General features: G+C 42.0%; 1 protein-coding gene across 1 annotated transcript in view; it reads left to right on the top strand.

Annotated features, from left to right (window-relative positions):
- The window catches only part of LOC141140674 (uncharacterized), a 165794-nt gene that overhangs the window by 99214 nt on the left and 42317 nt on the right, over positions 1-24263 (top strand). The window contains exons 5-8 of the mRNA XM_073628081.1: positions 2108-2218; positions 3950-4141; positions 19432-19524; positions 22464-22511. Of these exons, the coding sequence (XP_073484182.1) occupies positions 2108-2218; positions 3950-4141; positions 19432-19524; positions 22464-22511 (444 nt within the window). The remainder of the gene's footprint in view (positions 1-2107; positions 2219-3949; positions 4142-19431; positions 19525-22463; positions 22512-24263) is intronic.

Below are 24263 nucleotides of genomic sequence, written 5' to 3'. Positions count from 1 at the left end.
ATATTACTGGACAGATATGTCTGTGTATGTTATAAGATAGGGATATGCAATTAGCGGACCTCCAGCTGTTCCAGAACTACAAGTCCCATGAGGCATAACAAGACTCTGACAGCCACAAGCATGACACCCAGAGGCGGAGGCATGATGGGACTTGTAGTTTTGCAACAGCTGGAGGTCCGCTAATTGCATATCCCTGTATATAAGAGATAATTCATCTTCTTCACTTTGTATTGGAAATTACTCAGGCCAGGCGTACCATGTCCATATAAATAGCTTAGAGAATGTAAATCTTTTTATATTGCAATGTATAGCAATACATCTGTTGTGATAAACAGGAACTGATTCTGGACAGCCACACTCTTGAAAATTAGCCTTATTAGGAAAAATTCACATCAAAATCAAAAATCTGTTGTGGCCATATTGTGATCTTGATAAAAACAGCTATACAGACTGTATAGGCTGTTTTCATCAAGATCAAAATATGGCCACAACAAATGTATTGCAATATAAAAACATTTACATTCTCTGGGCTATATTTATATGGGCATGGTATGCCTGGCCTGAGTAACTTCCAATACAACATGAAGCTGAATTATCTCTTATATAACACATATATCTTTCCAGTAGAAAGATATATGTGTTATATATGTGTTACCAGTATATAAGAGATAATTCAGCTTCACTTTGTATTGGAAATTATTCAGGTATGTACATCATTTATATTGCATGGGTGACCTTAAAATGATGCCCCCCTGAAAAAAGTTCTGTGGACGCTCATGGCTGGCACTGATTTGTGGCACTGGTGGCGCTATATTGTAATCGGGGCACTTTACAAAGATCGGGGTCACGCCGTGTCCTAGTATAACAGGGCACGCGACAGTGGTCGTTCTGGGATGACGTCATCCCAGAACGAGAGCCGCACCGCTCCTCCGTCATTTGGGAGGGCAGCAAGTGGTTAAAGTTTATGTGCGTGTAAAGGCAGGTGTTTCAATACTTTTGACAATATAGTGTGTGTGTGTGTGTGTGTGTGTGTGTGTGTATATATATATATATATATATATATATATATATATATATATATATATATATATACAAAAAAGACCAATACCAGGCACTGCAAAACTGTCTCTCATTGATCGATGATTGGATGACGGAGAGCTCCCTTAAACTCAACAGATCCAAAACAGAACTCCTTTTCCTCCATGCAAATTGAAAAAAAAACCCTGGCACGATGTCCACACCACTCACCATCCTCGGACAACCCATCACCCCAGCACTAAAGCCAAAAGCCTCAGAGTTATCTTTGACTCAGACATGACAATGGATGCACAAATAGGATCAGTAGTCAGCGGATCCCGCTGCCTTCTTCACCTATTGTAGACTCAGCCCCTTCATCCCGGAAGGAGATACAGCAGCAGTAGTTGGAACAATCATCAATTCCCGACTTGACTACGCAAATTTCACATCTACAAATCGTCCAGAACACAGCAGTCAGACTGGTAACTGGAAAAAAACCCTGGGAATCAAGCACCCTGATCCCCGAGGACCCTCCATTGGCTAGCCGTGAAGGACCGGGTTACATTTAAGACCCACTGCCTTACCCACAAATGTACACAAGGAAAAGCCCCGCAATGCCTCTGCAACAAAATAAAGCACTAAACCCCAGGTCGCCCTCTCCAGTCAACTAACCAGAACCTCCTCCACATCCCCAAGACTGGTTATAAATTAAAAGGCGATCGAAGGTTCGCAGTCCAAGGACCACAGCTATGGAACGCTCTACCCGCAGACATCCACTCGGTAGAAAACCATCTGGCCTTCAGGAAGAAGCTCAAGACCCATCTCTTCTGAAGACCCACATGGACACTGGTGGCAAAAGCGCCTTGAGGCGATTTAGTTTGCATATGTAGCACTTTACAAGTCATTAATTTATATTTATATATATATATATATATATATATATATATATATATATATATATATATATATTCATTCATACTACTAACCCTAAGCACTTATCAAAGGTACCAGTGTTAGGCTGCTAAGGAAAGCAGGGGATAAACATCTGTATGTATTTATTCATACTGTGATTTTGTTCTTTCTGCTATAGACTAGTGAAGACCGTCTCTTCCTGGATTGTTTTAAAAATAAAAATAAGTATCTTCTCTGGGAAGAATACAGAAAACTGGAAAAGAGTAATAAACATAAGCAGGATCAAATTGTGAGTAGCTTGCACATTAAAGTGATTTTAAACGTTCAGTTTCTTTTTTTTCTTTAAAAAAAATAACATGCATGTTATGTTTACATGCTCTGTGCAATGAGGTTGCACAGAGCAGCCCAATCTTCTTCTTCTTGGGTCCACTGCCAGCACTCCTGCCCCCACCAAGTGCCCCCATAGTAAGCCATAAGACACTGGACAGAGCATGGTTTGACCCCGCCCCCTTCTCCCTCCTCACTGGTTGTGATTGACAGCAGTGGGAGCCAATGGCTCCAGCCACTGTGTCTGAGCCAATGAGGAGGGAGAGAGTCAAGAGAGACTCTGCTCTTGTGCACATCACAGGATCAAGATGGGGCTCAGGAAAGTATAATGGGGGGGCTGCATACTGAAGGTTTTTTATCTTTTTTTTTACCCTTCTTCCACTGTTGTAGTCCATGCATACCCAAAATAAACCCTCTCCAATATGCTTCTGCTCCCTTTTATGCTAGTATGGATGCTTGACAGTATGTAGACTTCCTAGTGTCTACACTAGCAAAAAGATAGCCAGGGGTAAGAACTTTGTGTTATACCAGCATTTGGAGGCACTTTCTAACAAAAAGTGTTCACCTTGCTAGCAGTATAATGGAAGAAACCCTAGCCATGTTGCATATTTTGGGCAATCCCCCCCTTGCCCTGTCCCTTCAACACCTACATTTAGTAGAGCTTACATGATCACATGATGGAGTCACATGGGGAAGTTTCTCAGCACTCTGAGCTGACCCAGTCCCACTTTGCTGCACAACTATGGATTATTTGACAGTTACCTTACTACCTGGCAAATTCTTTATTAAGTAAATGTAACTATATGGGCGTTAGAGGGAATTCAGTCTAGAGCACCTTGCCACGCAGGTTTGCAATAATGAAGATCAATGACCCTGTGTGCAAGGTCCAAGAAACTGCAGGAGAGTCTTTCATTGTCAAAAGTGATAATCTGCCTCATAAATTGCAGAAAAAAAACAGAACCAGCTTCCACACCGATGACCAGCTGTGCATGCCTAGGAACAGCCACTGAGGTCGTTAGGGTTCCAATCGTGGACTGGAAACCATTTTCCAAATGGCTTGCAGTTATTTCAAGAAGTGACTTAAAGGAAACTTTTCTCTTTAACAGTTTGCAATAAAGTGATTATTTTTGGAATGTTCTAGATACTGTTTCAATGGTGTTTATTAATACACAACTTTTATCTTAAAGCGGAGGTCCGCTGAAAAAAAAATATTAAAAGCCAGCAGCTACAAATACTGCAGCTGCTGACTTTAATATATGAACACTTACCTGTCCAGGGAGCCGGCGATGTTGGCAGCCGAAGCCGATCTGTCCTTCGGCTCTCGGCTGCTGCCGCCACCATCCTCGGTAAGGGAATAGGGAAGTGAAGCCGTGCGGCTTCACTTCCTGGTTCCCTACTGCGCATGCGCGAGTCGCGCTGCGCGTCCTCTCAGGTCCCTGCTGTGTTCTTGGACCTTGGGGGAGGACGGGGTAGGCGCCGGAAGTGGCATAGGTCACCGCAAGCGCTGCGGTGATCTATGCCAGGAAGTGGGAGCAAATACCTGTATTAGACAGGTATCTGCTCCCTCCTCCCCCCTGAAAGGTGCCAAATGTGACACCGGAGGGGGGGAGGAATCCAAAAAGTGGAAGTTCCATTTTTGGGTGGAACTCCATTTTAATGTGTTTGTTTTCACTGTTTGTGTTTCCTGCAATAGGATTGTTTGTTAGCAGAAATTGAAGAGCTAAATAGTCAGCTCAGTGCAATACGACATGGCGAAAGAGACCAAGAGCAATCGTTCAAAAGTAAGCAAAGCAAATTGTTCTCTGACATGGAAGACTTGAAATCACAGCTTGAGAGGGTGCAAGAGTGTGAAAAACTGAAGGTCTCCTGTTTGGAGAAAGAAAAGGTAAAGTGTTTAAAAAGGCTACTGTTGCTTGTATAGTCTAGAAAACTGCTTACTATATTGTATGGGACTTAAAAACTGCTAAAACAGAAATCGACTTAAATAAATGGTGACAAATTTATATATTTAACAATGGCTTGTATTACCTTTTGCAGTCTAACTGCAGCTTATTACTATATATTATTAGCCATTTTAGGTTGGGCTGGTTGCAAAGAAGAGAAAAATGTGGACACGGGTGTAGAACCTCCCATAGTAACCAATCACGTTTCCGCTTTCATTTATATGTGAAAATGAAAGATGGACTTTGGCAGTTTACTATGGGCCAGTTTTTCAATGCTGTTTTTTTCTCTCCAGTTGCAGTCTGTTGTATGTAGGAAAATATCATTATCTGTGAAGTGCTTACCCCCTGGAGAAGCCCCTTGGTATATTGGGTTCTTTGTTCTTCTGCCACAGGCTCGTCACCTCTGACACACCTAGTTGAGTAAAAGGGGTTGCTTCAGATACCTAGATTGTCACAAGTTAAGGGTAGATAGCCATGCATGAATGGATTAGTCAGTTGAAGAACCCCTTTTTCTCTAACCACTATGAGCATTGAATTGTAGCAGCTCAACTTTGACCATTGTAGCACAAAAGCATAAATCAGACAAAGAATAATAACATCAATAAACAGGATCAACAGGGACATATAACAACACAGTAACTCTCTGCAGTCAGTTTTCAGTAGCAGTGGCAGAGTGCATACTACATATACAGTATCTCACAAAAGTGAGTATACTCCTCACATTTGTGTAAATATTTTATTATATTTTTTCATGTGACAACACGGAAGAAATTACAATTTGCTACAATGTAAAGTAGTGAATGTACAGCTTGTATAACAGTGTATTTGCTCGGGAGCATACAGCCATCCCCTGCATCTATCCACCAGAGGGTACCCTTGTGAGGGATAAATAGAGTATCATGCAAGCTTTTGTTTCATATTACTCAGAACTGTAATCTGCTGTCCCACCGTATGACCATCAGGTTCTGACTGACCTTCTGGACTCTCTTCAGTTACCAGTGTTGCCTGATGAGGTGGCGGCCAGCCTTGAAGCACCCTTTACTGACAAAGAAGTGGGGACTGCTATTGCCTCCTTCCCCAATGGTAAATCGCCGGGCCCTGACTGGATCCCCGCAGAGTGGTACAAACAATATCTAGATCTTTTATCACCCAGACTTCTACAACTCTATGGGGATTGTTTTGAAACAGGGATCTTACCGACTTCCTTTTACGAGGCCCATGTGGTGTTACTCCCCAAACCTGACAAAGACCCTCTCTCTTGTTCTTCTTACAGCCCCATAGCATTATTAAATATGGATTTAAAAATACTTACCAAAATGATTGCCAATAGGTTAATGAAAATTCTACACCACTTACTATCACCTGACCAGACAGGGTTCATGCCTAAGAAGGCTACAGATATTAATCTCCAGAGTGTGTATAGACATACTCAGTTGGATGCGGAAACATCATCTGGGGGGGGGTCTGGTGTTTTTTGACTTGGAAAAGGCCTTTGATTTTGTCGATTGGGGATATATGACTCATATATTGCAATGCATGGGGTTTGGGCCTACGTTCCTTAAATGGATTTCATTGTATGATCATCTGGTAGCGGCCCTCCGTTTTTAATGGCGGGTTGTCAGGCGCTTTTCCAGTGTTCAGGGGCACCAGACAGGGGTGCCCCCTTTTTCCAGGACTTTTTGCATTGGTTATGGAACCCCTGGCAATTGCAGTGAGCTCCTCCCCCCAAATCTAGGGGATTAGTGTAGACACCCTGACCGAAACTACAGCTCTCTATGAAGATGACCTAGTTTTATTCATTAGGGATATTGGACCCTCTTTGCAAGCTGCACTATCACTTTTAGGTAGCTTTACAGTGGTCTCTGGCCTCAAGGTTAACTGGACTAAGTCCAGAAAACTTCCCTTGCGTTCTCATCCTGTACCTGGACAGGCTGATCCCAATATCTCCCTTCAATGGGTAACACAAATTAAGTACCTGGGGCTCCAGATTACAAACTCGGTGACTGATTTCATTAGTCTTAATGTTTCCCCATTGCTTGCCATCCTATCCAAGAAATTCCATACCTGGAAAAATCTCCCCTTGTCCCTCATTGGGATGATAAATCTGGTAAAATGAAAATCCTACCCTTATTATTATACATCCTTAGGAATTCTCCAGTGTGGATTCCAAGGTCGATTAGATCAATAGATAGTATGATTTCCTCCTTTTTGTGACAGGGAGGCATCCCCTGCCTTAAATTAGCCATACTACAACAGCCATGAGGGGAAGAGGGCCTTGTGGTACCTAACTTTCACAAATACTTACTAGCTGGCCAATTGACAGTGGCCCACCACTGGCTGACTACCCCTCCGGATGATGCCTCGGTGTCTCTGGAGGCTGCCTGTGTCGGCTCATGTTTACAGGGATCTGAAGGCTCCCTATCCACTGACATTCTCCATGCACTCAGTAATGAGGGCATGGTCTATGACTCAGGGATTGAAGCCGTCTAGTCCAACCAGGTTTTCCCCCCAATCTCCCAACCAGGTTTTACCCCAATCTCCCTAGGAGAAAACCTAATTTAACACACTTTTTCGTGTGAATTAAAACGTCGTTATGACTTGCCTAATTAACACTTTTTTAGATACATTCAATTGAGACATGCTTTTTGTTCGCAATTTGGCAGAGAGCCTCTTGACCTTGAGCCCAGTGACTTAGAACTATTGACACGCAGTGAATCTTTAGCTAAATCCGTCTCTAGCCTATATAAAGACCTCTTTCAGGAGACAGTCCCACTGATGGAGCCCTGCAGGCGAGCTTGGGAAGCTGTAGCCCCAGGGTTGGACAGGGATGACTGGGGTGACATATGGGGGACTGCATTTCAGTACCTAGTTTCTACTAGAGATAGACTGATTCATTACAAATTCTTACATAGAATTTATCTCACTCCGGCTAGACTAGCTAAGATGTTTGGAAATCAACAATCTTTATGCTGGAGGTGCTCTGCACCTCTAGCAAACTTCATGCACATATTTTGGGACTGTCCACAGATTAAATCCTATTGGCAAGCTATTGCACACTGTATCAGGTCGATCACTTCTCTCTCGATTCCCATGTCTGTTGAAGTATGTCTATTGCATCTGGTGGAACCTCTGCCCACTACCAGGGCTATAAGACTCTTCTTAACGTATTACTATTCTATGCTAAAAAGCGGATCATCCTATAGTGGAAGAGCTCTGTGACTCCAACTTTGGGAGTCCTGGAAGGCATTGGTCAACAAGGCAGTACCCTTTTATAAAGCTACCTATCTGAGCAGGGGGGCACTGACTAAGTTCAACAAGGTTTGGGGGGTTGGATGGCTTCTATGGACACAACATCAGATTAACTTCAGGAAGGTAATTAACTTCTGGAATATAAAGCCAGAAGGCGACTGTAACTGGGGTATTGGATGATTATAAATTGACCAACAATTGATGTACAGATCAGTTTGAGGTGGGGGATTGTTTCTTCTTTATTAGATTTTCATCTCTCCTGTTGGGGGGGAGGGGGGGGAGATGAGGGAACTACATTACTGGCATTATCTGGTAGGACTGCAGAGTGTCACAGAGCTATATCTCTGCATCACCATGAGCCTACCTCCGGCTGGAGGTTCATGCAATGAATGTATCTGTCTAGGCAAAAGTTCTGTTGTTCTGGGGGAGGGTTTTATATATTTTTGGTTTTGTTTTTTCTATGCTTTTTTGTTACTGTACACCGGTAATTTACTGTGGCCAGTTGACTTCCACAATCTCTGGCTTGCTGTTGTCTGTATTTTATAAAACTAAATAAAAAAAATGTACAAAAAAAAACAGTGTAAATTTGCTGTCCCCTTAAAATAACTTAACACACAGCCATTATTGTCTAAACCACTGGAAACAAAAATGAGTACACCCCTAAGTGAAAATGTTCAAATTGAGACCAAAGTGTCAATATTTTGTGTGGTCACCATTATTTTACAGCACTGCCTTAACCCTCTTGGGCATGGAGTTCACCAGAGCTTCACAGGTTGCCACTGGAGTCCTCTTCCATTCCTCCATGACAACATCACGGAGCTGTTAGAGACCTTACGCTCCTGCACCTTCCATTTGAAGATGCTCCACAGATGCTCAATAGGGTTTAGGTCTGGAGACATGCTTGGCCAGTTCATCACCTTTACCCTTAGCTTCTTTAGCAAGGCAGTGGTCGTCTCGGAGGTATGTTTAGGTTCGTTATGTTGGAATACTGCGCTGCGGCCCAGTCGCTGGAGGGAGGGGATCATGCTCTGCTTCAGTATGTCACAGTACATGTTGGCATTCATGGCTCCTTCAATGAACTGTAGCTCCCCAGTGTCGGCAGCACTCATGCAGCCCCAGACCATGACATTCTTACCACCATGCTTGACTGTAGGCAAGAGACACTTGTCTTTGTACTCCTCACCTGGTTGCCGCCACACACGCTTGACACCATCTGAACCAATAAGTTTATCTTGGTCTCATCAAAGCACAGAACATGGTTCCAGTAATCCATGTCCTTAGTCTGCTTGTCTTCAGCAAACTGTTTGCCAACTTTCTTGTGCAACATCTTTAGAAGAGGCTTCCTTATGGGACGACAGCCATGCAGACCAATTTGAAGCAGTGTGCGGTGTATGGTCTGAGCACTGACAAGTTGACCCCCCACCCCTTCAACCTCTGCAGCAATGCTGGCAGCACTCATACATCTATTTCCCAAAAACAACCTCTGGATATGACGCTTGGCACGTGCACTCCACTTCTTTGGTCGACCATGGCGAGGCCTGTTTCAGGGTCTTGGAAATCTTCTTATAGCCTAGGCCATCTTTATTTAGAGCAACAATTCTTTTCTTCAGATCCTCAGAGAGTTCTTTTCCATTATGTGCCATGTTCAACTTCCAGTGACTGGTATAAGAGAGTGAGAGCGATAACACCCAATTCAACACACCTGCTCCCCATTCACACCTGAGACCTTGTAAAACTAACGAGTCACATGACACCGGGGAGGGAAAATGGCTAATTGGGCCCATTTTGGACATTTTCACTTAGGGGTGTACTCCCTTTTGTTGCCAGCGGTGTAGACATTAACCACTTTCCCACCAGACGCCGCAGTTATACTGCGGCAGGTTGGCACAGCTGCGCCAGCCATCACAGCTGTACATCAGCTCTTTAAGACGCTGTAGCAGGCGTATCTCCGGATCCAATGCGCGTGCCCGGAGGGCATCGTGATAGAGCGAGAACTGGGATCTGTGTGTGTAAACTCACAAATCCCGGTTCTATCAGGGGAGAGGGTAGTAAGTAGGAACAACAATCTCTCTCCTCCTCTAGTCAGCCACATTCCCTCACAGTTAGAAACACACATAGGGAACACAGTTAACCCCTCCCTTGATCTCCCCCTAGTGTTAACCTCTCCCCTGCCAGTGACATTTATACAGTAATCAGTGGCTATTTTTAGCTCTGATCGCTGTATAAATGTCACTGGTTCCAAAAAAGTGTCCGATGTGTCCGTCGCAATGTAGCAGTCCCGATAAAAATCGCAGATCACCGCTATTGCTTGTAAAAAAAATAATAATAACAAAAATGCCATAAATCTATCCCCTATTTTGTAGACGCTATAACTTTTGCACAAACCAATCAATATAGGTTTATTGCAATTTTTTTTTACCAAAAATATGTAGAAGAATACGTATCGGCCTAAACTGATTAAGAATTTTTTTTTTTTTTTTTTGGATATTTATTATAACAAAAAGTACAAAATGTTGTGTTTTTTTTTTTTTAAATTGTCACTCTTTTTTTGTTTATAGCGCAAAAAAATCCCTGCAGTGATCAAATACCACCAAAAGAAAGCTCTATTTGTGGGGGAAAAAAAGACATACATCGCGCAATTGTCAGTTAACCACTTCAGCCCCGGAGGATTTTACCCCCTTCCTGACCAGAGTACTTTTTGCGATTCTGAACTGTGTCGCTTTAACTGACAATTGCACGGCCGTCCGACGTTGTACCCAAACAAAATTGATGTCCTTTTTTTCCCACAAATAGAGCTTTCTTTTGGTGGTATTTGATCACCTCTGCGGTTTTTATTTTTTGCGCTATAAACAAAAAAAAGAGCGTCAATTTTGAAAAAAACGCAATAATTTTTACTTTTTGCTACTATTTTGGGAACATTGTCATTTATACAGCGATCAATGCTATAAAAATGCAATGATTAGTGTGTAAATGACACTGACAGTAAAGGGGTTAACCACTAGTGGGTTAACAGGGAGTGATTCTAACTGTGAGGGGGCTGGCCTTTAGCACATAAGACAGTGATCACAGCTCTCGATTAGAGAGAGCTGTGATCACTGTGCTGTCACTAGGCAGAATGGGGAAATGCTTTGTTTACAAAAGCATCTCCCATTCTTCCTCTCCGTGACACGATTGCGGGCACTCGGCGGACATTGAGTCCGCGGGACCTGCGGTCACGGTAGCGGAGACCGCGTTCCCCCGACACCGCTTCTTAAAGGGGACGTATCTGTACGCCCTTTTGCCTACCAGTGCCATTCTGCCGACGTACATCGTTGTGCGCTGGTCGGCAAGCCGTTAAAGCAACGCAATGCCGTATCGCAAAAAATGGCCTGGTCAGGAAGAGGGCAAAACCTTCCGGGGCTGAAGTGGTTAATGGCTGTGTGTTGAGTTATTTTGAGGGGACAGCAAATTTACACTGTTATACAAGCTGTACACTCACTACTTTACATTGCAGTAAAGTGTCATCTCTTCAGTGTTGTCACATGAAAAGATATAATAAAATATTTACAAAAATGTGAGGGGTGTACTCACTTTTGTGAGATACTGTATATTCAAAACTAGTATAGAAGCACTTACGGGTCTTGACGAGGAGGTAGATCAAAGCAGCAATGTTTTTTTTATTGTCAACAATTTGATAAAGCTCAGTCCATCTTTCTCAAAATGATGAACTGAGCTTCATCAAAAAAAGTTGACAATGATGAAAAGCTTTTGCTTTGATCTACCTCCTCTGCAAGAACCGTAAGTGCTTCTAAACTAGTTTTGGATATACAGTGCCTTGAAAAAGTATTCATACCCCTTGACATTTTCCACATTTTGTCATGTTACAACCAAAAATGTAAATGTATTTTATTGGGATTTTATGTGATAGACCAACACAAAGTGGCACATAATTGTGAAGTGGAAGGGAAATGATAAATCATTTCAAGGCACTGTAGTTCTGATCAAATCTTTAAATTATTACATATTTTTCATTTAAAATTGTTCTGCTCTTTCTTTATATAAATCATTTTTAGTACAGTATTCCTTAAAAGTAATTTGTGCTGTATGATCATCCCTGAAAACTGTTTTATCTACAGACAATGCACTGTAACATCCCAATATTGGTTATATAGATGGAGACGAGGATTAGCAAGATGCCCTTATATTGTGGTATCAAGGTTGTATATGTGTCTTATCACTATCAAGGCATATGTATTATCTTTACTTGCTCTTCAAAAAAATACACATCAGAAAGCAATTTATTTTATCTCTGTAGAATTCATTTTCTAGATTCAGAAATTCTGTTTGAAATGCTACAACAGATGATAAAAGGAGACATTTTTACTATTGAGGATGTTAGAATATTTGTCTAAACCTACAGCAGATGTAATATATATATATATATATTAAATAAACACAATGCAGCATTTTGAAATTCACCGCAGAAGTTCTGATAGTAACATCAAAATATGGCTTAAAGGCATTTTGTCAGGCTAATGTAAACAGCCAATTTTAAAGCTGAACTGCAGGAATGTATTCACTTTATAAAATGTCCAATGAGGTGTATGCCACCTTATAATATATATCTTTTATTTACAAGTACAGTGGAGGGAAGGGCCCGTCAGAGCAGCATTGCTTCTGTCAGAGTGCCCAGAGTATAGTGATGTCTGTACTCCTGGTGATCAGTAAAACTGTAAATTTTAAATGAAAAAGATCAGTCAACAAGGTAGCATATAGCTCATATGGCTTAACACATTGTAAGCCAGAACACTGCCTAAATTCCTGGAGTTCAGCTCTGAAGTGTATGTATAATAATTTGTGCACGGTAACTATATATTAAAAGTGTAGCGCTATAATGAAAAAAACAGGTGTAAAGGTATAGGACAGAAGAATGTCTGTTTACATTTGGAAAGGCAAATGACCATATCTGATCCCAAACCTAAAAAGTATGTGTACTAAATGGTGCAGTGAATAAGGATATAACATCCAATAACAACACGCCTGTGACCAAGTGAAATGCTCTATCTTATCAGAAAGAGCATAAAACAACACAAAAACAAAAATAATAAATATAAAAATAAGCAATCAAAACTCATCTGTGGTGAAAAAATTATATAATGTCAAAAAAATGTCCACGATAAAAGTGGGGAGATAAACCTCCCAAGTAAACCATATAAACATAATATATTAGTCCATATTATGTATGGCGTGATTGACTCAAATTGAATTCCAGGCGGGTAACATCACAACTAAAAATCCGAATCTGAGTAAGGGATGGAATACTCTTACCGACTTGGGTGGACTCACAGGCCGTTGGCGGTGAGTCAATAGGGCTTGTACTGTCTTAAGATGAATGACAGTGTCAGGATGGCTTGTACACCGGAAGGGTTCCTCCTCAGATGGGGGGCCAAGATCCTGCCCCAAAGGGTCAGCACGGTCACCGTCTTTCTCAGCATGCATGGACCATGTATGAAGAAAAAACAAGGAGCCTCCACATGGTGTAAATCCAAAGATTATTTTTCAGATAGTATTTATTAGATCACTCAAGATCATCAGACAATCCATAAAAGTTTAAAATAAGCAGAATCGATTCCAATAGTACAGAGTGAATAAAAATTGGTAAGCGTGGTAAAAAGTGGCTGGGTACAGCAAAGAAACCCGACCGGTTTCGTCTAAAAAGACTTCGGCTGGGGTATATGCCATCCCGCCACCTCCACGCTTATATACATTCATAATAATGATGTCCTAAAAACAGCTGTTACAGCGTCGTATGCGCTGACTTCCTGAATTAATAGCGTGCGTTCCATACGGAGTAACATGTGAACCCATTAGCCAATGGGGAGAGGAACTAGTAGTACCGCCTCTACCCACCAAGCCTCGATGTGGATCTCGTCACGTTGTGCGCACTCCTTGGACAGAGGAGTCCGTTCCTCAGTTACTCACCCAATCAGAGCCAACGCCGTATGACGTACACACGACCTCCATCATGTGACAGCGTCTGACGTGCCGATAGGTGTACATCATTGTATTATACCGGAAGTGAAACACACATCACAGAGGCTGTTGAAACGCAAATGTGTTCCAAATGGGTCATTGAGGATTTCTAATAGGAAGTGGTAAAATATATATCTAAACGAAATTGAAGTAATCATTATAATCAGCCAAAATAATAGATATATAAACCCAACTTTGGAATACAAATAGGTAACCCTGTTAATTAAACTAGAATGTACATTCCGGAAGTCAGTAAGCATTATGGCTACATTGTAAACAATAGAAACGAAAAGAATTATTTTTCCTTTGAAAGGCATTGGCCATTCTTGTACTACAATATAGTTATATGCCTTAGTACCCATCTAGATCATGTTAGGTCATGGCACATATGAGGCCAATGCCCCCTAGAGGAACAAGAAGCCATACTATAAATACATACTTAACAGCATTTCTCTCAAGTATAAAAAATAAATTAAATTATATAAAATTAAATAAGTTGTATGTATAAATTGAGCACAACAGTGATTGTAGAACTAATCTCTAAAAGTGTAAAGCCACCATACACTATTGATTGAGAGCAAAGCCCGAAAGTGCCTAGCACAAATATAGCTGATTTTAATTACCAGTATAAAGAGTAAACCTAAAAGGAAAGAGAATAGAAGGAAAAATCAAGATTGATTAATGAATGAATTGATGTCCCACTCAACATTTAGCCCATGCGGCGTAAAACATCTTAATTGGTATATCCAAAAAGTTTCGAGCTTTGATACTCCTCTTATACATGACTCACCTCTCCAATGGGGGATAAATTTGTCTATTATTTGGAACTTAGTGCCAGTGGGATCTCGATTGTGGCAGGCTAGATAATGGTTGGGAACACTATGATTCGTACGTCCCTTTTTAATAGATTTAATATGTTCATTAACCCTTATAGCAAAAGTACGAATGGTCCTCCCCACGTACTGCTTCCCACAAGGGCAAGTGATGAGATACACGATATACCTCGTAGAACATGTAACAAAATGTTTAACAGAATATTCTTTCCCCGTGGTAGTTGATCCGAACGTATCAATCTTCCGGGATTTGAGTGTATTATGTTTACACACCCTACATTTTCGACAGGGAAAAAAACCCTTCATATTTTGGAAAAAAGAAGGGACGACTGGGGGGTCAGTTACATTAGGTGCAATCTGTCCTCTCAGGGGCATAGCACCTCTGTAAATCACCCCTGCTTGTTCAGGAAGAACTGGTCCAAGGATGATATCATTTTTTAAAACGTTCCAGTGCCTATAAAAGATATCCTTAACTTGTTTGTGTTGAATTGAAAAATTCGTAAGAAAGGACCATTTATGTTTGTTTTCTACAACGGGTTTAGGTTGTTCTGAGATGAGTGAACTTCTGTCTACCAAAGAGACATTATGAATCACTTCGTCAATCTCTGATGCGTCATACCCTTTATCCATAAATCTCGACTTCAGTAGATTAGCTTGGTCGAAATAATCAGTAAGTTTTGAACAATTGCGTCTGATCCGCAACATCTGACTCCGGGGAATGGATTTCAGCCATGTTGCATGATGGCAACTATCGATCGGAATGTAACCATTCCGATCGGTGGCTTTGAAAAAAGTTTTGGTGGTGAGATGGTTATCAACCACTGAAATCTCTAAATCAAGGAAGTGGATGGTCGACTGGCTAGCCTCATAAGTCAACTCTATCCCAATCTGATTGTTGTTCAAGAAACGTATAAATTCATCCAGAGATTCCATACTTCCTTTCCATAGGAGGAGGATGTCGTCAATGTACCTAGCCCACAACATCAGTTGTGGTGGGTCTAGGGCATAGACGACATCCTCCTCCCATTTGGCCATAAATATGTTGGCCAAGCTAGGGGCAAATTTTGCCCCCATGGCTACCCCCTTTTTTTGGAGATAAAAATCTCCACTGTACCAGAAGAAATTATGTTTGGTGGCAAAACACAATAAATCCATAATGAACCTCTTCTGAGTACCTGGAATTGTACCATTCCTGGAAAGGAAAGAGTTGACCGCTTCAAATCCTACATTGTGGGGTATACAAGTATACAGTGCCTTAACATCTGCTGTGGCAAGAATAAGATCCTTACTGTATGTGACACATTCGAGTTTGGCAATGGTGTCCTTAGTGTCTCTTAAATAAGATGGTGTGGATTTCACTAACGGTTGAAGAAAAAAATCTATATATTTCCCGATACGGGATGTTATAGAATTTATGCCACTTATAATGGGGCGACCAGGAGGTTGTGTGACATTCTTGTGGACGTTCGGTAAATAATAAATAATCGGAACTAAACTTTTCTCTTTCTTGTCAAGGATTCCCAGTTGGAAACCAGTGTCTATCAAGTCTACCAAAGCTTTCTTAAACTCAGATGTAGGGTTTTTGGTTAGTTTAAGGTAGGTGTCTGTGTCGCCAAGAATTCTCATCATCTCCGTATGGTAATCCGCTTTATTAAGAATGACAATCCCACCCCCCTTGTCAGCTGGACGAATGACAAGGTTCTTTCGTTCACAAAGAGACTTGAGACCAATTTTTAGGTTGGGATCATTATATATTTTTTTTATCAGGTAACTTATCAAGATCTTTAAGGACCAGGTCTCGAAATACTTTGATGGAGGGTGCCACTGAACCTGGAGGATTGAACAGCGATGGGTTAGCAAGGCCTGAATGGACAGCATGTGACGTAATATCAGTAGTCCGAGGTCTAATAGGGTTAGACATAATATACCTTTGAATATTCAACTTTCTGATGTACTTATGTACATCTATGAAAGTTGAAAATTTATTTAATCTTTTTGGAGGTGCATATTTCAGCCCTTTATCTAGTACTGATTTTTCGGCTTTTGTTAGTTCTACATTGCTCAAATTAAAAATGCCACTGTCTTTTAGACACGTTTTCTTTTTCCTGGCGCGCCACCCCCCTCTGGTGCCGCACCCAGATTTGGATTTCTTGAATGACTTTCCCCCTCCTTGTGAAAATCCTTCCTCAAGGAAGGTCCTGGCAGGTTCTGATTGTAATTAAATGGTGATCTCATATAATATCCATCATCTCTATCAGAATAGGGGTATCTGGAATATTGATCATCATTAAATCTTCTCTCTCTCAGAGGTGAAAACCTGTTCTGCGTATGGACCGGAGTTCTCTGGGGGTATTGGTAATCTGAATATTGATCATAATGGTCATTATTTCTTCTCCAGGGGGACGAGTCCTGTCTATGATGTTCATAATATGATCTTTGGTTCTTATTTACCCTTGCCCTACCTCTGTTGTTTCTCCCCCTTCCCCCATTGTTGGAGGTTGGGTTCTTATATTGGGGTATGGGTGTAAAGGGTCTACCAGGTGAATGGTGTACATCATGTTTATTAGGTACAATCCTATTCATTGGTTGTTGTGAACTCGGGGGGGCTAAACTACTCATGGGTGCTTGACCTGTCTCCGGGACCTTAGTGTTCCCAACCATTATCTAGCCTGCCACAATCGAGATCCCACTGGCACTAAGTTCCAAATAATAGACAAATTTATCCCCCATTGGAGAGGTGAGTCATGTATGAGAGGAGTTTCAAAGCTCGAAACTTTTTGGATATACCAATTAAGATGTTTTACGCCACATGGGCTAAATGTTGAGTGGGACATCAATTCATTCATTAATCAATCTTGATTTTTCCTTCTATTCTCTTTCCTTTTAGGTTTACTCTTTATACTGGTAATTAAAATCAGCTATATTTGTGCTAGGCACTTTCGGGCTTTGCTCTCAATCAATAGTGTATGGTGGCTTTACACTTTTAGAGATTAGTTCTACAATCACTGTTGTGCTCAATTTATACATACAACTTATTTAATTTTATATAATTTAATTTATTTTTTATACTTGAGAGAAATGCTGTTAAGTATGTATTTATAGTATGGCTTCTTGTTCCTCTAGGGGGGCATTGGCCTCATATGTGCCATGACCTAACATGATCTAGATGGGTACTAAGGCATATAACTATATTGTAGTACAAGAATGGCCAATGCCTTTCAAAGGAAAAATAATTCTTTTCGTTTCTATTGTTTACAATGTAGCCATAATGCTTACTGACTTCCGGAATGTACATTCTAGTTTAATTAACAGGGTTACCTATTTGTATTCCAAAGTTGGGTTTATATATCTATTATTTTGGCTGATTATAATGATTACTTCAATTTCGTTTAGATATATATTTTACCACTTCCTATTAGAAATCCTCAATGACCCATTTGGAACACATTTGCGTTTCAACAGCCTCTGTGATGTGTGTTTCACTTCCGGTATAATACAATGATGTACACCTATCGGCACGTCAGACGCTGTCACATGATGGAGGTCGTGTGTACATCATACGGCGTTGGCTCTGATTGGGTGAGTAACTGAGGAACGGACTCCTCTGTCCAAGGAGTGCGCACAACGTGACGAGATCCACATCGAGGCTTGGTGGGTAGAGGCAGTACTACTAGTTCCTCTCCCCATTGGCTAATGGGTTCACATGTGACTCCGTATGGAACGCACGCTATTAATTCAGGAAGTCAGCGCATACGACGCTGTAACAGCTGTTTTTAGGACATCATTATTATGAATGTATATAAGCGTGGAGGTGGCGGGATGGCATATACCCCAGCCGAAGTCTTTTTAGACGAAACCGGTCGGGTTTCTTTGCTGTACCCAGCCACTTTTTACCACGCTTGCCAATTTTTATTCACTCTGTACTATTGGAATCGATTCTGCTTATTTTAAACTTTTATGGATTGTCTGATGATCTTGAGTGATCTAATAAATACTATCTGAAAAATAATCTTTGGATTTACACCATGTGGAGGCTCCTTGTTTTTTCTTCATACATGGTCCATGCATGCTGAGAAAGACGATGACTGTGCTGACCCTTTGGGGCAGGATCTTGGCCCCCCATCTGAGGAGGAACCCTTCCGGTGTACAAGCCATCCTGACATTCATCTTAAGACAGTACAAGCCCTATTGACTCACCGCCAACGGCCTGTGAGTCCACCCAAGTCGGTAAGAGTATTCCATCCCTTACTCAGATTCGGATTTTTAGTTGTGATGTTACCCGCCTGGAATTCAATTTGAGTCAATCACGCCATACATAATATGGACTAATATATTATGTTTATATGGTTTACTTGGGAGGTTTATCTCCCCACTTTTATCGTGGACATTTTTTTGACATTATATAATTTTTTCACCACAGATGAGTTTTGATTGCTTATTTTTATATTTATTATTTTTGTTTTTGTGTTGTTTTATGCTCTTTCTGATAAGATAGAGCATTTCACTTGGTCACAGGCGTGTTGTTATTGGATGTTATATCCTTATTCACTGCACCATTTAGTACACATACTTTTTAGGTTTGGGATCAGATATGGTCATTTGCCTTTCCAAATGTAAACAGACATTCTTCTGTCCTATACCTTTACACCTGTTTTTTTCATTATAGCGCTACACTTTTAATATATAGTTAACGTGCACAAATCTAGTCGTTTTGTAGTGTTGGCTGCTGTTCTGACTTGTTGGATTGGCGCGGTATTTTCTTTATTTATTTATAATAATTTGTGTTATAGAGTTAAAACCCCCATCAGGTTATTTTTTCCAGCCTGTGTCCTGTTGGAGAGATTGGCTTTTTGTAGTCACAACTAAAAGTAAGGGGAAATCTCCCCAAAGTAAGGGTAATACCCATTCTAAACTAGAACATTTGTCACCATTGGAAGATCCCCCCCCCCCCCCCCCCCCCATCTTATAGGTAAAGAGTGAAAAAAAAAGATAAAAAAAAGCAGTGTCACAGGTTTTCTTCCCCTAAATGCCCCCAAACTATTTTCAGAAAGCTAGGGTGCTAGCACTTCTATTTTAAGACTTGACCCACATTTCTATTCCTACAGCATAGTAAATCCTTAACTGGTATTGCCTTACAGGCAGAGCTTCTATCACAGCTGAATAACGCAAATGTTGAACTGGAGAAGTTGAAGCAGAAACCTCTGGTTGTAGTTGAGCTGGCCAAGGAAAAGGTGTGTAAGAGAGAAAGTGCTATTTTTATCTATGCTGAATAATACATTTATCTTCAGGCTTTAAAGTGGTAATAAACCCAAAAACAAAAATGCAGCTTACCAATTCTTTACCATTGTTAACTGGGCACTGATGAGGCTGCACTGATATGTGACACTGATGGGGTCTGATAGGCAGCACTGATGGGTGACACTGATGATGAGGCTCTGATGGGCACTGATTGGCATCACTGATGGGCACTGATAGGTGGCATTGGTTAGCACTGATTAGCAGCACTGGTGGGCACAGATTGTGACCGATGTCCCTGTAACAAAAGCCGGTTACGGACTCTCTTCTATTCTCCTCACGCTGATTGTGAGGAGAAAAAAAGCAGATAACCGGCTTCTGTTTCCTTCCGTGATCAGTTGCCAATGGCTGACAGCTGACCACGTGTTAAAGGGCCCCTGTGATTGGCCCTTTCCCTTGTTCTGTGATGAGCCAAAGGACTCGACGATCATAGAGCTCGTCGCAGGGGGCGCGCGAGCACAGCGATCACGAGAGGACATCTATTGACGCCCTTCCGGCACTGGAAGCCTGCGCTGTAGCTGTCTTTCGGCTATAGCGTGGGCGGAAAGTGGTTAAAGGTGGTGGCTACATTAGACAAAAAAGGTCCTATGCTCCGCACATCACTTCAAGACCCAGTGGACATGTGAAATGACAGCATCAGCCCGGGCTCCAGCCATGCCACATCCCCAACGTGTTTCACTCCGTCCCCAGAGCTTAATCGTGGTTAATGCATTAGGGGCATGGCTTGGTTGGAGCCCAGGCTGAGGCTGTCATTTTACATATCCACTGGGTCTTGCATTGATGTGCGGAGCATAGGACCTTTTTTGTCTGTATCATTGGAGATGGAATAAGCGCTGTCCTTGCCAGCACTCTCAGCGATATACTACAGGAGAGGACTCGGCTGGAACCTTGAGAGGCACCTTCTATTTGTTGTCTGGTCATAGTGGTGGCTACATTAGTTTTCTTTTTTAAGATTCTTCCCTATTTACACCTGGTGATATGGAAAATAACATACTTCCTGTCTAAAGCTACACATAATACATTTTTTTGTTAAGTTTCCTTTAGATTTACCTTCAACTATGTAGTGCAAGGGACTGCCAGATTGCATACAAACTGAAAGTGTTTAGGTTTGACCCCATATTATATGGTTTTGGTAAATCTAAAAGAAAATTGTACAAGACAATTTTATTATGTGTAGCCATCTTTAGAGTGTCTCCATGCTGTTGGAGGAGCAATGGATATACCTTTGGACGGCAACATTGTCAAACTGGGGAAAAAGTAGTGTTAGATGCACTAGACTAACAAATTAAAATTGAATACCAGCTAGCATCTTTTAAGCAGTTACAGCAACAGTTTTTTTTTTCGATTTGGAATGAAGGTTTTGCATAAACTAATAAATGCTGACCATTGTAAGCATCCATGTCAGTGGTAAAAATTTGTCTCAATCTTCCAACTGCCACTTTTTCTGGAGAGATTGGTTTGTTAAAGGAAGTAAAACAAATAACAGAGTTACTGGCAGGATCACCAGGTGAAAATGAAGGTAAAAAAACCTAAAAAAATAAATAATGCAGCCACATCAAAGAGTTGGTAAGGTGCAATGCAATACATTTTTTGTTTTTGCGTTTAATACCACTTAAAGGATCTTTAAACTTGTGGCTATATATATATGTACCTGTGCCCCTGTGAGGTCGCTGCGTATAGTAGTTCCACACATCACCCTGCTTGGCCAGACATTCACTTCAGACACACTTTGCCAGTCAATTATCAGTCCTTTTGCTTGTTTTTGTTGTTTTTTATTGGGGGATTAAACATGGATGGGGAAAAGGGACATGGGATGCCCAAATAATGAATCTTACTTGTTTGAACAAAGATGGCTGAATCTACATTGATAGTCTCTAAAGCTCCTCCAGCACACTACTTGAGATTACTTTGCTTTCTCTACTGCACAATCCTAGATTCCTGTCACCGTTAGCACATAGTTAGGCCTCACTCTGAATAAGTCCCAACAGCTCAATAATAGCCATTTGCTGGCAGGGGTCTGCAGTGCCCTTTGGTGTAGCAACCAATAGTGATGAAAAAGGACATTTGTGCTAACTGAAACTTGATGGACTACTGATCCCAGAAAGTCCGGTGCAAATCCTGCCAACCCTCCTGGCTGCAGCAACTTGACTTCAACGACAGCACAGTCTCTCCTTCTGGCATCCAATCCTGGCATGTCTCTCACAGAGCTTCTCAATTTGCTTCTCACTCACCGACCCCGGAATGGATCCCTCCTAAATGACTTTCCCAGCAGTTCACCCCGCTGTCTTCCTCCTGCTCCTGTTCCAGGACACATCTCAATGGCCATGTAGAGAGAGGCTCCCTCCCAGCTCCCGAGCTCACCCCCCCCCAGAAAGGGGGTTCCCTCAAGGGCCACCACAGCCTAACACTCCATCTTTCAGTTCTTCCACCCAATAACTCCTCTCACAACAGGCTGACCATGAGTATATATAGGAGGCCTACCCCTTGCCAATCCTAGTTGGGAATTGGTCAGGGCTCCCAGATACACTTCATGCCACTCCCATCCTCTGCCCTGCCTCTTTTACAGAACTCTCTGGAAACAGAGGAGGCGCCAGAGAGATGAAGTACATGTCAGTCACCTGCTGCTACACAAAACCACTCCCAGCCCCCAGATCAAAATAAACAAGTCTAGCTCATAGTTAAGCCTGCCTAAATTTACCTGCACTGGCTGTAACAAAAACAGTACTACTCTAGCAACCTACTTACCTAAGGTAGAGGGTGCTACATATAATCTTTCAACTATCGGTCAAGGGGGTACATTGGTCACTTCCGTCCTTTCCACAGATGTCCCATGTGTCCCCACATAATCTGGTTATATTTTGTGTTTTTTCTGCAGGAATGCTGTTTGCAAGAGACTGAGAAACTCAGGGATTATACTGAAAAGGTACAGTATGTGTTAATTGCTATATGTTCATTCTATTTCAATCACAACAGGTATTTCAAAAAAGTAATATTGCTAAAATGGGCAATCCTTGTTCCTACAATCACAGTAGCAATCAGTAGAAATGATAGTCTGTTCAATAAGCACCATAGTGTTGTCAGAAGGTATCAAGAGTTACATGTGTAGATTATGGGGGAAAAAATATAATTATAAGCACTCTGTTCCAACGGAAAGTTACCTGCACTGGGAAAGAAGCTCAAAGTAGGCTCAAAACTCTTTAAAGCAGTAGTGAAGTCTTAAAAAAAATTAAAAGCACCAGCCTCTCTGCAAGTTAATGGCATAATGTGCTAGTATGCACAGCATACTAGCACATTATGACAGATTTGCCAGTAAAATGGATCCCTCCAACATCGCATTGTCACAGCTCTGGCCATTTGAATAGCCAACCAGTGATGATGTCACTCCTTTGCACATTCTGTGTGCCCTCAAAGCACCCTCCCCATGTTGAGGGCATGTGGTCTGGTATGGTTCAGGAGGGGGGGGCGCCCTCTTACCCCCCCTTTTCCTGCGGCCTGCCAGGTTGTGTGCTTGGAAAAGGGTCTGGTATGGATTTTGGGGGGACTCCCACACCATTTTTTTTTTGGGCGCAGGGTTCCCCTTAAAATCCATACCAGACCTGAAGGGCCTGGTATGGATTTTGGGGGGACCCCCACGCCATTTTTTTTCTGGCGCGGGGTTTCCCTTAAAATCCATACCAGACCTGAGGGGCCTGGTATGGATCTTAGGGGGGACCCGCACGCCATTTTTAAAAAAATTTTGGAGCGATAGAACACCTTTGGGGTGAATTAGAGCAGAGACTGAGAGCCAGGCCTTCTTGTCCACATCAGTGCCTGACCTCACAAATGTGCTTTTGGGAGAAAGGTTAAACATTTTCATAGACACACTCCTAAACATTGTGGACAGCCTTTCCAGAAGAGTTGAAGCTGTTTTAGCTGCAAAGGGTGGGCTAACTCAATGATGAACTCTACAGACTAAGACTGGGATGCCACCTCTCCTAGGTGGATACAGCATTGGTCCAATGCTGCATCTGTTTCCTGCCACCTCCAGACCAGAAACTAAGCGATCAAAAACTGCTGATCATTCAATTCTCAGTCTCTGGCTCTCTGCTCTGCTTTTACAGTACTCATTGGAGCACCAGGCTGTGCAGTGAGAGGCTGAGCCAGCTGCCAGTCCAGTCATCAGGGTGGATCCCTACATAAAAGTCTGGATCTCTCCAGAGCCTGGACCAGCTAAGTGACGTCAGCCGACAGTGAACTTTAGCCCTTTGTTGGCTGAATACGGGTCACAGGAGTGCAGAACTAAGTGCACTCCCGTGTCCCACAGGAGAAGTAAAGCCAAAAGAGCTTTGGCCCTACTTCTCCTTTAAGACTGAGGCAAGATGCAGACTGTGCTTGAGCAGGGGCATGTTCAAGAAGCAGGCTGTGATTGGGAGGGGGTGTGTGCCAGAGGCAGGCTGTGATTGGTCAGGGGCAGGGCTGGCCCAAGACATTGTGCTGCCTGGGACCAAGAATTAAATGCTGCCCCCCACTAAAAAAAATCACCCCAAAGGCCCCGACATCCATTATTTTATATCATGACAATTAAAACTAAAATTAAATGTATCAGGGAGTAAGATTTACATGCAACAGTGGTGGTGGTGGTGGGGGATTCTGTCCAATGCAGCTGTGGTGGTGGAGGGGGGTTCAGTCAGAGGCA

Source organism: Aquarana catesbeiana, linkage group LG04 (assembly GCF_042186555.1).
Source record: "Aquarana catesbeiana isolate 2022-GZ linkage group LG04, ASM4218655v1, whole genome shotgun sequence".
Taxonomy (NCBI): domain Eukaryota; kingdom Metazoa; phylum Chordata; class Amphibia; order Anura; family Ranidae; genus Aquarana; species Aquarana catesbeiana.
The sequence above is the reverse complement of the archived record's forward strand: the minus strand, read 5'-3'. Positions and strand labels throughout refer to the sequence as shown.